Here is an 18,009-nt window from a genome sequence, read left to right as displayed (position 1 = left end):
ATTTTTCCATACTCAGTTTTACATGCAGTTATAGATAGATCATCCCATGTTTTTGCACAAAGTTTGAGTACATGAGTACATAAGGTCTGCAATCTGAGATTTTGACCAATGAGGTCATCAACAAGTCATAAAAAAAACGTGTTTATTTCAAACAAAAAAAAACTACGGAACACAGTAAGCTAACAATTGGCTATGTTAGTTTTTGCACTGGCATTGTAACTGTCAAATGCTTGGTAGTCACATCAAATTGTGACCCACAATCTTCTTGCACGAGGTTAAAAGGTAGAAATATATCCAAAAGATACTCCTTTGGTCGAGTGCATACAACCAGCCTGTCCTCCCCAACATCTACCAATACAGCACTGGCTTTGTTGATCCTTGGAAGAAAAACCTCAGCAATCAAAAACTCTGGGTGCCCCTCTTCTGGTTCTCTCATGATTTTAAATTTTGGCTTTTTTGTGCTGGTTTCTGTTGTCATTGGAGCTTTGTTTGGGATTTCTTGTATCAATGTTTGTTTGCGCAAATTCTGCTCTTCCACTGTGCCAAGAAATTTCTTATTTTTCAGCAATACCCAGTTGCGCTCGAGCTCGACATTGTATTTATTAAACAACCCCTCAAACACAACACTCATAAAAAATCCAAAGAAAACCTTGCTGTTATTTATGGTGTGTAAAAACCCAGGACTGATAATAACATCATATGCAGTACATCCATTTCCCCTGTTATCAACTTCAGCATGTGCTTCACCCAAACTCATAGGCACACGGTAATCAACAATTTCATCACGGTCTTCCAACTTTTCCAGCATGCAAACCAGTTCTTGCTCAGTAATAGCTTCAGGTGTGGGAACGTTGCTTGACGTACAGACATTGATAAAGACTTTCTCGCTTGTTTTGATATTCTTGGTTTTTATGCAGCACCCTGGCGTTGGTTTCACAGTGTTCCAGGGCTGGGCTTGTTTTGGTTCATTTTCCCCCTCTTGTTGTGACTTCAAAAGTAAATCTTGATAGAATTTTTGTAACTCTTCATCACTCATATCACTGCCTGCTGCTGTTGAGCCTACATTAAAGAGTTCAGAAGCATCAACTTCCTCTGCCATTTTATCTGGTTGATTTATAGAACCAAATTAGGTGTCTGACTAAAAAAAGTAAAAGTAGACCAAATAACGATTTTCAAAAGTTAGGAAGCTTTAAGATTTCGGTGATTCCCCTCGTATCCAACCACAAACCCACTCGTGCGAAACCAATTTTTTAAAAATGGATTAAAGTTTTTAATTTAATAGGGGTGCGTATTTGAATTGTTAGTTTCTCGTAACTTATACTTTATCTGCAATCATTTTCTTTCATTCCTCTGTTTGGATAAGCTTCAGAATTCAAATTGCAAGTCTGTTTGTCTGTCTGTGCGTATGTTTTGGTTAAAGGGGCATGTCCGGGCAGGATTTTTTTTTGAGACGCAAAACTATTTTTCACATAGTTTCATAAACAATTGTAGCACGTATCATGAAAAAATTTTTTGTGTTATTTAACGATTCGTAAAGATACGCTTGTTTGTTTTGTACATAACACATTTGCCGCATAGTATGCACTATACACAGAAAGACTTAAACATGTTTAGGAAAGAATACAATATAAATAATGCACAATGAGTTACATTGTATTGTGGGCAATGGGCATTTAACCAACATTTTTAGCTTTTTATGGCAATAACAAGGACACCATTTTGTAAATCTTGTCACTCAGTGTGATATAAAGTCTTGATTTTGAAGGCAGTTCGGAGAGAAAGCATGGAGGAGGTGTTTGTTCCAGGAGACAAACCAGTCCGTCTTCTTAAATGGCTTGTGAAAGTTGATGATTGGATTAAGTATGGAGCTCCGTTGGTCCTTTACAGACAAATCGAGGATCCCTCCACTGGCATCAAAACAAAAGAAACAACCCTTAAATCAAAAAGTGTTGGCCGCGTTAAAAAACTGTTGCTGCAAATTGGACAGGTTACAAAACCTGGGTAAGTGTGTGATATTCTATTTAGTTTTCTTTTAGTCATTCAAGCAATAAGGTAATACAAGGCATTAGTTTTTGTCATTTATTTATTAGATGCCCCTTGTTAGAATTGGAGAGCTGCAGTCACCCCATCGTAATGAAAGATATGTGTGCAGAATGTGGACTGGATCTGCGACTGTAAGTAAAGCATCAAAACGACTTTAGTTTAGTAAACTTATTCTTTTTGAAAAGAAGTATAATATGCAAAGATGTACTATTTTGACTGACTATTGCACACTCATTTTTCTGTTTGCTGAGTGACTTGCCTATTTGCAACAAGAATTTAATGATTAAAAAATTTGTTTTGTCTTCGCATGCAATGACTAAAATGCATTGTCGCCAAAAATATTCTGGTCTGGATGCTTTTTTCAATTTCAATTAGTGAAGAAACATTTTAGTTGAACTTGTGCTTGACTGGTGTAACCATACGATATTTTTTTAATTTTGCAATAGGTTAACTCGATTTTTTGGACAGGTTGGCAGAAAAACATGGTCAAAAATCAGCACATGTATCGATGGTTCCCAACATTCCGGAGCTAAAAATAAGTGCACAGGTATTGAACACTTGTTGTTTTGTTACAAGTACAAACAATTGTGTTGGTAAAACGTCTTGCTGGCAATTTATTTTGGCAGACCTCTTTCTAAAAAGTCTATTATCACAAGAGATAAGCAAAAACAATATTGCTTGGTGTGTAATAAAATCTGCTGAATGTATCTTGTTCAAAACATGGTTGTATATAGAAAACATTCTTTCTACTTGGGTTTTAAGCAAAAAATGAAAATGAAACAAATGTATCACTGTCCTCTAACTTTTTTTTGTTTATCATGCAAATGTGAAAGCATTCCGTTGCAAAAATAAGTTTTAAAATTGCATGTTTATGTTTGATTAAATTAAAATTATTTCCTGAATTTGTTGAACTGTTTCAGCAAGCAGAGGAGATTGCCAAACAAGATGAAGATCGACTTCATAAAATGAAGAAACTCGTCCTGCTCGTTGATCTGGATCAAACCTTGATTCATACTACTCAAAATGCTTTGTTTGCAAATATGTGCAAGGCTAATGATGAGGTTTGTAATAGTTGTGTTGCTGAATCTCTGTTGTAAAGCAACCGTATTTGGTTGCACATAAATGTGGGTAATTGTGTTTTTCACAAAAATCACATTATGCAATAAAAAAGAACTATAATAATTTATTGCATAGATGTACAGCTGTACAGCTTTTTTAAAATTTTAACCTTTTCATAGAATTTTTATACCTTTCATTTGAACAAAAATGAACCAACTCTCTACACGAAGCTAAGACCTCACAGTCGAGAATTCTTAGAAAAAATATCTGAATTATTTGAACTTCAAATCGTCACTTTTGGATCAAGGCAATATGCACACAAAATTGCTGACTTTATTGATCCGAAAAAGAAATACTTTGCAAACCGTATTTTATCACGAGATGAATGCATCAATCCTATGAAAAAGTCTGGAAATTTGAGGTATCTTATTTCAAAGAAAAAATGTTTACAATGTTTAAAATGGTCCTTGGTAATTAATAACCAAACTTCTAAGTCATGATTTATCATGCTATTTAACTTGACATGTGTTTTGATATAGTTTTTGGAGTCGTTCATTTATTGTAAAACTATTGGAAAATTTGAAACAAAGATTTTGAAATCCAAGATAACTGTTTTTTTAAGTAAAATTTGTTTTAAAACATACATAAGTTTGCTGTTGAGCAGCAGTTTGATCGAGTGATTGACAACTGAAGTAAAAAATCAAAATGTTTGAAGGTAAACAAGAAATTGGGTCCATTAAAATATTGTTTGTACTCATACCAATAATGCTCTTAATCTAACGAACAGAACTCATTATTTGCAGTATATGCTGTAGGACAAATATATAATGATAACTTCTTTTTCACTGATTTTTTTGTTAAAGTTATATACTACTTTAATCTATCATTATGCAACGGTTTGTTTCTTGCAACTATGAAACTGACCACATTAGTCAGGATTATCCTGTGGTAAAACAAATGTTGTACAAATTTTTTTCAAAACACTTCATAAAAAATTTTTCATGTTTTTTAGACATTTATTTCCATGTGGTGATTCGATGGTTTGTATCATTGATGATAGAGATGATGTTTGGAATGCCATACCAAATCTAATTCTTGTGAAGAAATACTCCTACTTCCCTGGTGTGTATTCATTTTTTACAATGTTTCTTAATATGTGTGGACTCCTAATACTAATAATACAAAGCTGAAGTAGTAACATTGCTTTTGACATTTTTTACTCCCTAAACTTATTAACCACTTTGAAAGGTCTGTCTGGTTAATTGCAACTTTTTCAGGTGATCTGTATCATGATGTTTTGTATTTTTGCACATAAATTAATGTGAATTAATGTTGGCTGATTTGGGAAACCCCTTTGTTCGAAACAGCATTATTGTGATATTTTTTCTAAACAGAAATATTAATTTGCCTATTTAGAACAATTTTGCCTTACTAATCTTTTCTTGATTTATTTTTGATATTTAACAAAGTGATAGCAGATCTGTTGGTCAGCACCCTGTTATATGGATTTTGGTAGTCTGTTATGCCTTTTGCACTTGCATATTAATATCGTTACTAATTGACATGTGTTGGGCCAATTCGTTTTTGCTTGCAGAAAATGAGCATGTTAGTAGTTTAAATGGTGTGTATAGTAAATCATTAAATAGGACATAGAATGTACAGATTGGCAATATATAGGAAAGCGAACTTTCTAGTTTTGACATAAAAATAAACTCGCAAAACAATACTTGGGTTATGTATAATTTAGGCAATACATTGTTGTTAAACATAAAGGATTAACTGTGTGCTACCGAAAGGCTAGTTAAAAGGTAATTTAGCTTGGCAACAGTCTGTTGCAGGTCAACATATGGATTTTGTGAAACAATGGTAGAAACAATTTGTTGTACATTTGCCACAACATGGCTTTTTAATTTGCCAGTGTTTTTAATACTGTTTGGGTTTTTCTGCAAGAAATAACGATAGTGACGCTAAGACACTGAACTCTCATGGTATTGAAGGAATTGTAAGTATTTTTTTCAAACTGTTTTGGCTCCTAACCTTTTTACAGATTCCTTCCCTTTTTATTCCTCTCTAACACACAGGGAAGTAAATGCACAAACATTCAAACATCATTTAAAATTGGGCCTTTTATCAATTTCATAAGTCATATTCCCTGGTCTCATTCCCAGAGCTTAACTGCCTATTTACAAATAATGTATAAATTAAAGTAAATTCCTCAACTCAACAAATTCCAGTTTGGGAACCACTCCTGCAAACAATATGTATAAACACATATATGGGGGTTCATTTGTTGTTGCTTGCAAAAACAATCATGTTAGCAGGTCAAAAGGTGTATGTAGAAATTGTTCATTTGGACATAGAATATTTAAAATGACAGTACAGGAAAGTCATCTTGGCAGGTTTAATTTGTGTTTTGCTTCATAAATTTATTCACTTTGTAGGTGCTGGTGATATAAACAGCCCAGATAAAGCAGAAAAAAACAAAAGTGGAAAGCAACAGAAAAAGGTTTGTAATGTTTGTTTTGAAAACTATTATGACACAAAACTAAAGAACACTTTTATATATGTTACATTTAAACAGCAACTTAAAACGCGAAGAAAGTAAGAAAATACATGCATTGATTAGTCATTGGCATTGCACATTTTGTAACCGGCAATCGATTGGAATTTTTTTGCATGATGTAACCTGCAAATTAATTTACTGTCATCTTACATATTGATTTTACTCAAATTGTTTGTTGTTGTTTTTTCTGTTTTTTTCTTCCTTTTTTTTTCTTCCCAAAGTTTGTCCGACTCGTTTTTCCATCAAATGTTTGATGGATTTGGCTGAAATTTACACAGATGGTAGATATAGTTATGCAGATGTGCATCCCACTTTGTTTTTGTTGATAACCCCAGTATTTATCCCGCTAGCCCCCTAAAATGGGTATTTTCCCCCCGAAGTTTGTCCGACTCGTTTTTTCATCAAATGTTTGATGGATTTGGCTGAAATTTACACAGATGGTAGATATAGTTATGTAGATGTGCATCCCACTTTGTTTTTGTTGATAACCCCAGTATTTACCCCGCTAGCCCCCTAAAATAGGGGAGTTTTTAAACAGTGTCAGAATTTGCTGAAATTTTGATTTCTTGTATAGTATGCCATTTATAGGTGTTGATTGTTGTGTTCAACCCTGTAGTCCTAACATTTACCCCACAAGCCCCTAAAGTGTAAAACGTATTTGTATGTTACTGGTCACTACAAACTAAAGATTTCTTTGGAGCAATAGTGTTACAAGGGCAACCAGTTGTATGTTGCTTGTTGGCGGGTTGTTTGGTGGTCGTTTTTGCGCCATGGCAGTTAGGGGCTTGTTAACAGCCCTATGACGTCAGAAACATTAACGGTTGTTGCTCAAAACACCTCTAGTGTTTTGTTTTAAACATTGGCGGAATGGGCTGAAATTTTGCAGTACTATTGATTGAGTCATTGTGGTTTTTATATATTTTTTTGTTTGTGTGTCGAACCCAATTAGTTACCCTACTAGCCCCCTAAAATGGGTCAGTTTTTTAAAACGTTAAATAGGACATACTTCAAACAATATCTGGGGTGAATCTAATTTTATAGGTTGTATTCTACATAGTATTATTATTTAAGCCTAGTGCCGATCACTGTGTTTTACCTTACAACACCCGACTTTCTCATGGTTATCTCTTGAATTGCATTATTTTCAACTTTGCATGTGTGGGGAACCATGAGTTTTTGCCTGCAGAAACGACCAAAGTTATAAAAGATGATGGCTAATATGGGACCCAATACAAAATAAGCATAGGAAATATATTTATGTTTTAAAATAGGTTATAGTGTATATGCAAGGGCAATATGTGCTAAGCCACCCTTCTAGTTCATTTATTGAAACCCTCTACTGTTGTAATATATATTGAATGTACCTGTGTTCAGGTTTTTTTTTAAGGTTTGGTTTGGGTGACCGCTAAGTAGTTTTGAGAGACGTGTTTCATTTAAATACCAAAAAATAGCCATTTCCAAATTTTGGGAAACCGCTGGAGAAATCAAAACACCTTAAAAAAAACACTGCCTGTGTTTATTATGGATTATTTTGTATCTGTATTGTCCCCATTTCTATTATTGCTTGTCGGTTTCCTATATGTCCAAGTAGTCTACCTAAGCTGATAAAATTTTACCATTACCACAAAGTGATCTTACAAAATAAACAGCTTTACTATGGTTTGTGCTAAATATCGGGTGTTTAGAATGGAACAGCCAACAATGATCCCACAAATAGTAAAGTTTCGCCACGAAAGAGGAAATCTGATGAAGAAAACCTTGATGAAGAAGTAACATCATCAAAACTTCCAAAGACTTCGAATGAGGCAGAAGATAAGTCAGATGTTTCTCAGAAAGAAAAGTCTGGAAATTGTGATGAATCTGAGCAAATGACACATGGTACGGTTAGATCCAGGTTTGCATTAAAACTTACTTGATAAATTCATCTGCTTTATAAAATAAATATTGTTTGGGCATAGGTTTGCAATAGAAATATTCCATTTTATACCATCCTGTTTCATTCCGACTGACAAATTGATTTTTAATCTAATTAAATTAACAAACCATTTGAACCCTTGTTTTCTTTATTATTATTTTAAGTTTATTCATATTTTAATGACAGAAGAGGCTACAGTGAAAACTTCTGATGTTGATAAAAACAGTGATAAATCATCACAAGTAATTTCTGAAGAGGAACACAAAGAAGATATCACTTCTCACCCAAAAGAACAGTGTCAAATAACAGAAAATATGAATGATGAACCAAACACAGACAATGAAATATCATCTAATCAGGGCCAAAAGACAGACACTGGGGTTAATGCAGAAAATGATGCAAAAACAAATCATACAGAAAAAATTGAAAACGAAGGTTCTGTAAAAGAAATAACTGTCTGTGAAGACAGAAAGGACAATGGTGTGTATCAAACTGGAGATGCAAAATGTGAAGCTAAGCCTCCCTCTCCAGAATGCTCCTCATTAGGTAACAAACATATTGTAAAAAAGATACACATATCTATTGATAATGCATAACCCAACAATTGTTGTATCCCAGCCTTTTTCTATGTAGGATATAGAATATAAATTAGAAATATATAGGAAAGCCACCTTTCCGATTGATTTGCATCTATGCATTGAATTCTCAAACTCACCTAATGCTTGCATTTGGGCAAAATATGTAATAGAACTTGGTTTACTTTGTTTGCTAACATTGTAAACACTGGTTTGTTTGCATTTGTGAGTGTAGCAGTCTTTGAAAATTTGAAGTTTACTGGTTTATTTTAGGGGTTAAATCCTAATTTATTTTTTTACAGGAAGCAAAATGCTCAAAGAGGATACAGATGATTACTTGTTGTACCTCCAGGCAGTGCTTACAGTTATACACAAAACATACTATGATGCATACACTAAGTACAAAGAAGGTGAATTTGAACATCCACCAGATTTGAGGGGTGTTGTACCATTTCTAAGAAGCAGGGTATGTCAAATACTTATATCCAACTAAATGCATTACACTAGCTGGAGGTATTGTTGAATAAATTCGACAACTGTTGCCTCTCTGTGAATAACATACTGAAATGAAATATGATTGTTATAATATAACAGTGATCAAATGATATAAACTTTGTTTTTCATTGTACAGGTTTTATTTGGTTGCAACCTCGTATTTACTGGTGTCATACCAAACAACTTTAAGGGACTTCCCCATCAGCATCGAGCATATATTGTCGCTAAGCAACTTGGTGCTACTGTAGACGCAAAGGTAAGTACTAGATGTATTGTTTTTAGTCTTTGAGAAAAAACATTCTTATTTGTAAAGTTACTAGATTCATAAAGCTATTTTCAAACCTTCTGTTTGTTTGAAGCTTTTCATTTTTCGAAAATTTCTTGAAGTACCATTATCTGGAAAATAAATTTAAAAAAACAGTGTCGTTTTTTGTTAGCTTTAGAAAAAGCATTGCCATATTATGATAGAACAAATTGAGATTACATTTGCTGAAAAACTCGATTGTGTTTTTGAATACAATTCAAAATTATATTCAGGTTAGTGAGAGCACAACTCATCTGGTCGGAGGCAAGAAAGGCACAGCAAAATATCAGGAGTGCCTAAAAATGGGAAAAGATAAAGTTAAATTTGTGTCACTCGATTGGCTGTGGTCATGTTCTGAAAGGTAACACCCCCTTAAAAGGTGTAAAAATTTTTGGAAATGAACTTTACATGCTATTTCTGAAAGTATGCTACATCATGTTCAACCAAGCCAGCTTTTTTTAATATTTGCTCAACTTCGCCCTCCTCATCCATATTATAGAGGACTGTAAAGTTTTGGCCATGATGGCATACTTTTAAGAGTTTTACTATTGCCTTTTAATTTTCTGCATATGTTTTCTTTATATTACACTGCATAAAGTGAAATTTAAATAACTCTTCAAAACACTGAATCTCATTTTAATCATTGTTGTTTTTTATTTGTGTTGTACAAAATTTTACATTAAAATTGTGTTGACGTTGCAGGTGGGAGAAAGTGAATGAAAAATTGTTTCCAATTCCTAAAGGCTCTACCAGTAACCATCCAAGTAGGGAAGGAACACCTCCTGTCACTCAAGGTAGAAATGCATTTCTTAACATTCTGGTTAAATATAATCCAGACAAAATATGTCACTGCCAGTGTAAAGGTTCTGTTTTCCCTAACAATGTTATATTTGTGGTATTACTTTTTGTACGTATAATTGTATCATTTAAGAAAACAAATGTTCCAAGTGAAGATTAAAATATATCCATGCTTTTTGTTATTACACCTTTTAAAAGTTTGTGTAACAAATTCATACTTACCGTTTGCTAAATGTTTCTATTTTTTATCATATCAGTGATTTTGGTTAACAAGGATTTGGCCCAATGTTTTAGCTGCAGGAAAGGCATCTTCAGTCTCTGAAACATCAAGTACTAAAACTTACAACGCCTTCACTGGAAAACTAGTGAAAAAAGTTCAAGATGCTCGTTTTGACTTTATGGTATCAGAAGCAGTGACCAGAAATGTGCAACATAAACGGATGACCCCGATATACTCTTCATTAATAGGTGTGTTTTTGCTTATAACTTTCCTTTGATTAGAAGAAAAAAAAAATGTTAAACTTTCATTCACAATAAACGATTTTTTTAAAATAAGCTAAATACTTTCCAGATCCTGAAGTGGCAGTACCGATGGTGGCACAAGTTCAAGAATCAAAAAAATCCTCAAATACTCCAACCTCAAAACAAGAAGATGATAATTCTTCCACTTCCAAAGCTGCAGGTAATTATTGGAATTTTTTACAGTGAAATTATTATCTAATACAGGCGTGCCCAACCTTTTTTTTACATAAGATCGACTTTTGAGGTACTTTCGGGATATACCATGCCAATACAAATCAGCAATGTAATGCAACACGTTATGTTTACTGAAGAATAACTTGCATTTTTCTGAGCCCTGTTTTCATATTTTTTAGGGGTTTGGTTATGATTTTGACAGTGCAATGAACGCATTTCGTAAACTTGATCTATTAGTTTGGAATACAAAATTGAGAGGAAAAAGTTTAGGCCACAATTAATTAGTGATATGGTCAAACCAGCGATTTAATTGGTAAAACAGAATTACTTTTGTGATGTAACAAAGCGCCTACTGAGTATTGAGGTGTGAACTTTAACTTGTATGTAGAATTCTTACAATATATTCATCTATGTACAGCAACGTTCCTTAAAAACATGTCACAAAACAACTATTTTAAATAATTTTCTGTATCACCTGCGATCGACTTGATATCAGTTCGTGATCAACCAGTTGATCGTGGGTTGGGCACCTCTGATCTAACACAAGGGTTTCAAAGTGATATCAGTGCACACCAGTTGTGTTTTTATCGCAAGTTTGTCATTGCATTCATTTTTGCTGATCTGTTCCAACAAATATTAAATATTGTTCAAAGTGAACATGCTTTGTTGCTTAAATCATCATAACTCCATGTGTTATGTCAGCGTGGTCCAACTGCAGGCCCACGGGCCAATTGTGGCCCGCGAGATAATTTTGTTAGCCCGCGAATTATAAGTCCCAACATTTTAATGACAACTATAAGTTTTGTTTTCAATAATTCAATGTTTTTAAAATGTGAGGATTAACACACACTAAATACTGTAAAATCTCGTATTGTGACGCATGACAAGGCATTGTTATGTAATAAAGGGTTTTGCTTCCATAAACCGTTCATGGGCATTTTTGCGTTAGAGTGGAAACTCAATGTTTTTGACAGCTTCTACTTAGTAAATAACTATAAAATATGAAATAAAACTTATCTACATATAAAAAAGGTACATAGTTACTCTAGAGTTTGACCCAGAAAAGTTTTTTTCTGCAAATATTTAAACCTTGGCCCGCGTAGTAAGTTAACGATTTTGAATGGCCCGCAACAAAATAAAGTTGGACCACACTGTGTTATGTTATAACAAGCAAGGTCACTGGATAGAGTATGTATTAGCCTATTATACTTTATAACATTTTAAGAAGTGTGCCACATGGAACTTATTAATAGTCTATCATTTTAATATAATACAGACGAATCCGGTTAATCGCATAATCCGTTTAATTGCATCACAATTAAAAATCCCAAACCGCCGCCCATCGTTTGTTAAGAAAATCGTCCGGTTAATCGCATACCGGTTTATCGCATAAACCGGATATTCGCATCGATTTTCAACGAAATATGCGATTAACCGGATTGATGATCTCTATGTGAAAGTCGAACAGACCGAGTTTTTCGAATAAAAAACGACGATATGATAGTAAAATCCTCCGGAGGTAATGTACACGAAAAGACGTGGATGTATGGTTGCATTCTACACCAAATAACGCATCTAATTTCAACGTTGAAAATGACACGTCTCGACTATAAAATATTTTGGAAAAGTCATTAGGAGATTAAAACGGCGTTCAGTGTACCGCTGTGCGATAACAAGGAGTCGTTATCTCAAAGCCGTGCACATTGATCTTTTTTTTTGTTGGCTTCTATCGCCAATAGTGATATAACAGGCGTTTAAAATTGAAATGAAGAGTTCAACGTGTCAAAATTACGAAACTGGTGTTCCGGCAAAGACGCTGATTGTAATTTCTTACTAAGTGCGAACTGCACCAAATTCGACGTGTTAAACTGTATTGAAATTTAAACAATGTTAAATGTAAAACAAATGTTTAAAAATGTTTTCTGTTATATTGTTCATGACCCGCCAAACACGTAATGGTGGTAAAAAATGTTAGATCGCAAGTAATCACACGATGTTGTTTAGATTCACGTAATTGGTAACGTGCCAACGACTGGCATATTTTATGTCTTCTATTCGTGACCTTGCGCAACTTATCAGGAAGAACACCGATTAAAAAAGGCATTTATTCCTCTAGTACTTGTTGCTGCTTTAAATTTTTGAAGCAACGATCACACGTTGATCACGTGACAATCACGCTAGGCTTGCAGCTGTAGTTTTGCTGAGTAAGCTAGAAAGTAGCGCCACAATCTGAGTCTTTAAAGGTTTGCTAAAATTAATTATTCTTTTTGTCAATTGTATAACGGGTTATAATAGAAACTGATGATGCAGCTCGCTTTAGCGCCCTTGCGCTGTAAAATGTGCCAAAGTTGTAAGTTTGACTAGGTTTCGGTCGTGTACGGGTTTGGGCTTGCTTACAAATATGCACCTAGCACTTTGCCGCTTAACGCGTTGGTTTGAACTAGAAAACGAAATAGGTTAGAAACAACAGGCCATTTTCCGTGTATATGAAGCGAGACGCCTGGCACATTTATAAGGGAAACTACCCAAAACAAGACTAAAACGTCATAAACCGTCTTCATAGGGAAGTTCCCAAATTTAAATGTTGGGGCCCCTTGCCTACGATGCCATGTAACATATCTTTTCAAATAAACCTGACTGCAAGAGAAAGCACAAATCAAGCGAACTGTGGCGTGCGCGCCAACTAAGAGTGTGTGTGTGTGCGTTTCTACTGTTTCTTCAACACACTTAGGCGATTGCACCGTAGCCACGACAGTTAGGAAGCATGGCGTCATGCATTGCGCTGAGAGTAATAAATCTAGTTTTGACTTGACAGTACTTTTTTCGATTCTCGGCAACAAAAGAGAGAAAATACTGCCCCGTTGCCATAGTTGAGCGTGACTGCAACTTTGTTTTAGCTGGGGAAGTGAAAATGAGCACTTTCGTTAACGGCGTGTACTGTTTACATAGCAACCGGATTATCGCATAATCCGGTTGATCGCATCAAATACCCGTGGCAAATCGATGATGCGATTAACCGGATTTGTCTGTACTTGTTTTGTAAGAAATTATTTCAAAAAAATTTGTAAATCACACAAAAAATTTAATTGCAGTACAAAGTAATTTTCTGACTAATGGTTTCATATTATTACAGGGCGAACGAGGAAACCAAGTATGGCTGAAGTAATGGGGATTGGATACTCACTTTCAACTAATGATATTGAGGACATGGACAAAGAGGTTGACATACTACTCATATTATTGTCAATACTAATGAATGTTTATTTATTTGTTTGATTTCCATTGGGATGAATTTGGTTTCAATAATGAATACTCATAGAAGTTCGCCCCACTATTTCTCTTCAATTTGTTTTTGCACAAGCAAATTCAAGTGTGTATTTTTAAATTTATTCATTGCTTACCTTTACATGCACAATTTGCTTTAATATTCAATCACTGTTCACAGAATATACAAACATACTAAAGGATCAAAATTTTATGAAGTATTTTATATTATTGTATTGTCAGGTTGATGATTTAATGAATGATGAGGATGAGAATTCCCTAGGAACAATGATCGATCTCCCGTCATCATCATCATCCAGTGAAGCAAGTCGATCATCTCGTGTGTAAGTGCTGATTTAATCTCTACAAAACTAAGTAACATTTGATGTAAATAATCAAGAATGATCTATCAAGCACATATTATATCAAACATGTACAACCATATTTAAATTCTTTAATACTTAATTGGGTGTGGTCTGTTCGGAGACACATGCCGAAACAGTTTCAGGAAGATACAAACTCACAGTTACAGAAAAAAATGACAAAAAATCAATTGTACATCCCTTTTTCACATATTTTGTGCATCATTTGTTAAAAAATAAATAGAGAAAAAAATAGTTAGGGGATAAAATTTCTGACTTAATTACAACACTGATGTTACATTAACTTCTACCACAATTTTTAATATTACATAATTGCAGATCGCCTAATCAATTAAGCGCTCGCTTGCCATCGACTGTGGAAGAAAATGCATCAGAAAAATCATCAAGTTCTTCTGAAGAAGAGTTTGATCATATGGCAGAATTACTTGATCATGAAATGCACTATGATGAAGAAAATGAAGGGGACAATCTTGATACTTTGGACTGATTTGAAATACAAGCAATGGATTTGCTTTTCTTTACAGTAAGTGTGCCCATAGCAATTATTAAATGTCTGCACAATATTAAATCCATGCAATTGTGACATAGTGTGAATTCCAAAGTATGATTAGTTTAAAACTTTGTGCAAAAACAGCAGAACCAGACCAGACTTACTTCTTGACAAAACTGCATATACCTTGTTTAATTAGGTTTATATGTGCACTAATTTATACAATTATTCCTCTTTAGTTTAATTGTTTCCCCTTAGCTCTCAGTTCAAATTGAATTATTACTCTTCCACTGATCACTTTTAACTAAAAGTTTGTCCACATCAGCTTTAACCTGTACTTTTGTTGATTTAGGAAAGAGCTTGTTTTAAGAAGCTTGAATCACTCTTTGTTGTTTGAAATCAAAACATCGAGCTTTATTCATTGTTGCCTGCATGAAAGCGCTGCTGAATGATTTTTCTTAAGTTTTTTTTTTCCAATGTACTTTTTCATGATGTTTTAGCCTGCCTTTTCTGCTGGCTGATCATTGTTTTCTATGTGTTGCGTCAACCATGATGAGCTTTGTTTGTTATAACATGACTACAAATTGCAAAATTTTGACCCTTCAGCCAGTTAGATAGTCTGTTACCAGAAAGGTTTGAACAAGAGAATCAGAATATGTTTAAACAGAACTGCTGTTACTGAAGTTTTATTGCTAAGTTCAAGTATCCTACCAAGTTTACATTTTGATTTCACTCTGTTTAGCTGCAGCTTGTCCGTCCTATTTAAGTATGAAGTGTTGATGAATTAGGAAACAGTAGTCTTAACATTTGTTTTATTTGACACAACAACAGGCACTTTGCTAGTTCCCAAGAGTTAAATGCATTACATGTTACAAAACACCAGACACTACACACCAAAATGTAGCAGTGCAGATATGAGAAGTACAGCTGGTATCACTTTGTGGCAATTTTGCCATGACCCATTATGTTTTTCATTGTGCTAATGCCACAAACTTCTACTTTAAATGACTCTGCCGGTCAAATATCTAAACAGTGGCCGAAAAAAGTCTTCGACAAAATTTGAAGTATATTATATTATATATACTCTAACACTTAGTATTCGTCATTGTAAAGCTGTCTAAATCAGTCTTATGCTGTTTTTTTCCTAAGAGGCTATTTGTTGGTGTCAAAAACTTTTTTAGCTTCCACGTTCATCTAAACATCATCATTTCTAATGTAACTAAACTTTTCAAAAATAAATCTTTCACTGGAGCCCACACTTATAAATGCCAATCTTTCTATGTTGAAAATTGCGCATTTTCATGATCAATAAAAGTAAAACACAATGGTGGAGGTGACTTACAAAACTATACAAGTTTTACAGAAGAACTTCAGTCTTTTTAAACGTTAGTAGCAGATAATTGCATTATGTTACCATACTTCTGCATTTAATAGAATGACATCCAAACAGGGGAATATAATCTTGGTCTGGAAATTGTTATTGCTGAAATTTTATTCTATAACCAACATATGCATAAAAATGAAATAACAAAAACAATGCAAGGAGCACTATAACATTTGGCTTGGCCTTATTTACTCCCTACCACCCATTCTTGACTTTAATGATGCTGTACAGAAAACAAGCTTTTATGATGCAGTAACATGTGAATTTACAAACAAATACCCACAAAAATGGGCCAGTGGTTTTGCAATGAGATGGAACTTTTAAAAATCATTTTTAAAATAAAAACTAACAAAAGAAACATTGATTTAAAGTTTGAAATGTATACAAATCTAGAAATTAAAAACACAGCTTTGATTTATTGAGATTGCTGATGCACTGTGATTAACTTGAAAGCACTTATGTAAGCTAATGACTTTCATTGTTATTAGTCTTGGATGTGGTTGGACCTTCTGTCAATTTGTGACCGAGCAGTTGTTCCAACTGTTTTAAGTCCGGCACCTCTTCACCTCCACTAAATCCCTTGGCATGATCCATAAAGATTTTTCGAAGAGTGGTCAACTCTTGGCTTAAAACTTCTACCTTTTCCTCAAGATCCACATTTTCCACTTTTAATCGCTCAATGTTTTCAATGGTGGTCATAGATTTTTCTTTTGTTTTTTCTCTACTTTTTTTTACGGCAACGTTGTTTCGTTTTCGCCGGGTGACATATTCTTCACTCTGTTCACATGCTTTAGCCTTGATTTTTTCTTTACTCGGAGGTGTAGCTTTTCCACCCCCAGGATTGGGACATATGTCTTGTGGAGTTTTAAACTCTGGTTCATTAAATGGAACCGTTAGATTAATATTGTTTGAAAATTGATCCGACGTTCCGGCAAAAAAATTTTGATTGTTGTTGTAATTCTGATCCATTCCAAAAAAGTGTTGTGTGTGTCTACTGCTTGCCCGTGTAGTTATGTTGGATATATGACTAGTATATAGTAACAGTATTTCATTTTCCAAAGCATAGGTCACAGTGCTTTTAAAAACGATAGTTTTTTAAAGGACACACTTAGACATGATTCCAACACAAAAAGCAGTGTTTACAAAATGCACCTCCCTACCAGTGTACTTAATCTGGAAACAGTAAACAATTAAACGACTGTTGTAAAGAATGCACTATTTTACTAAAACCAATCAAAACAGAAAAACAAGTTAAAAAGTCATGTTAAACTTCCAAACAAACACAGTGAATCTAAAATATTACCACCGCTTGGTGCACCTTTAAGTCAATTATTGTACATATTGTTTGATGTCAACATCCTTGGTGCCCCTTTATATTGCTTGGTCACTTGGTGCACCTATACACTGCTGGTATAAAGATCAAGCGATCCAAATCATTTTGTATATTTTAGATGCACCCCAACAAACAAATATTCAAAAACAAGTAATATTTCACCATCTATTATGGTTTATATCTTTGCTGTTTAACATTATGAAACACTCCGAAATAGGGTTCCTCTATTTCTCGACTTTTTCGTTTCTCGAGAAACGAGAAATTAAAAATCCATTTCCCGAGAATATCAAAAGTTTCAAATTTTTTATTTAAGACGATTTTCCTAACAAAAACAAACCAAAAAATTTCCGATTGTACGTTTTTTCGGTTCTAGAACGATCGTAAATAGTGATTCGGTAGCAAACCAGCAAAAACAAAGCGACTGTTATAGATCTCACGCAACCAGGTGTGACTACTGCCTGGGAAAGGTGAAAGTCTAGTGGCAAAGCACATTAAATATCGCTGTTTCGTACGCAAAATAAAAAAGTTATGTGCCCTGTGCGCTCTAGAGGAAAATACATGTGATAAGCAGACACGAGGCACAATTCGAAATTCGATTTGGGTGTGACCTGACTCTACAAGTTTTTGTTTATGTTACAAAACAATGACGCATACAACTTTGATTGTGACGTTACATAAATGCAATTGTGTTATAAAGCTTGTAACAT

The 18,009-nt window shown here is 34.2% G+C and overlaps 3 protein-coding genes across 4 annotated transcripts; 1 reads left to right on the top strand and 2 right to left on the bottom strand.

The window, feature by feature from the left end:
• Positions 1 to 125: 125 nt before the first annotated feature.
• LOC145202624 (PIH1 domain-containing protein 1-like) lies at positions 126 to 1,276 on the bottom strand. Its single transcript, XM_080075827.1, has one exon. It carries the CDS (start codon positions 1,097 to 1,099, stop codon positions 191 to 193), a length of 909 nt encoding a protein of 302 aa, XP_079931953.1. The 5' UTR covers positions 1,100 to 1,276; the 3' UTR covers positions 126 to 190.
• A 203-nt stretch (positions 1,277 to 1,479) lies between these two features.
• LOC145237398 (RNA polymerase II subunit A C-terminal domain phosphatase-like) lies at positions 1,480 to 15,177 on the top strand. Of its 2 annotated transcripts, none has more exons than XM_080101381.1 (19): positions 1,480 to 2,001; positions 2,091 to 2,174; positions 2,512 to 2,590; positions 2,964 to 3,104; positions 3,282 to 3,523; positions 4,115 to 4,224; positions 5,544 to 5,608; positions 7,351 to 7,543; positions 7,770 to 8,126; positions 8,458 to 8,621; positions 8,787 to 8,906; positions 9,188 to 9,315; positions 9,657 to 9,748; positions 10,047 to 10,220; positions 10,324 to 10,434; positions 13,582 to 13,667; positions 13,956 to 14,056; positions 14,414 to 14,618; positions 14,938 to 15,177. In XM_080101381.1, the coding sequence occupies exons 1-18, from the start codon at positions 1,784 to 1,786 to the stop codon at positions 14,580 to 14,582; spliced, it is 2,634 nt and encodes an 877-aa protein (XP_079957507.1). In that variant the 5' UTR covers positions 1,480 to 1,783; the 3' UTR covers positions 14,583 to 14,618; positions 14,938 to 15,177. The 2 variants fall into 2 exon arrangements, with proteins under 2 accessions (XP_079957507.1, XP_079956758.1); XM_080100632.1 differs by having other exon boundaries at positions 7,767 to 8,126.
• A 667-nt stretch (positions 15,178 to 15,844) lies between these two features.
• LOC145204720 (CCAAT/enhancer-binding protein gamma-like) lies at positions 15,845 to 17,177 on the bottom strand. The gene has a single exon (XM_080077656.1). It carries the CDS (start codon positions 16,936 to 16,938, stop codon positions 16,435 to 16,437), a length of 504 nt encoding a protein of 167 aa, XP_079933782.1. The 5' UTR covers positions 16,939 to 17,177; the 3' UTR covers positions 15,845 to 16,434.
• Between the last annotated feature and the right edge of the window lie 832 nt (positions 17,178 to 18,009).

The sequence above is a fragment of the Phallusia mammillata genome, chromosome 1 (assembly GCF_965637545.1).
Source record: "Phallusia mammillata chromosome 1, kaPhaMamm4.hap1.1, whole genome shotgun sequence".
In the NCBI taxonomy this organism is placed as follows: domain Eukaryota; kingdom Metazoa; phylum Chordata; class Ascidiacea; order Phlebobranchia; family Ascidiidae; genus Phallusia; species Phallusia mammillata.
This window is presented reverse-complemented; position numbering and strand designations above follow the sequence as displayed.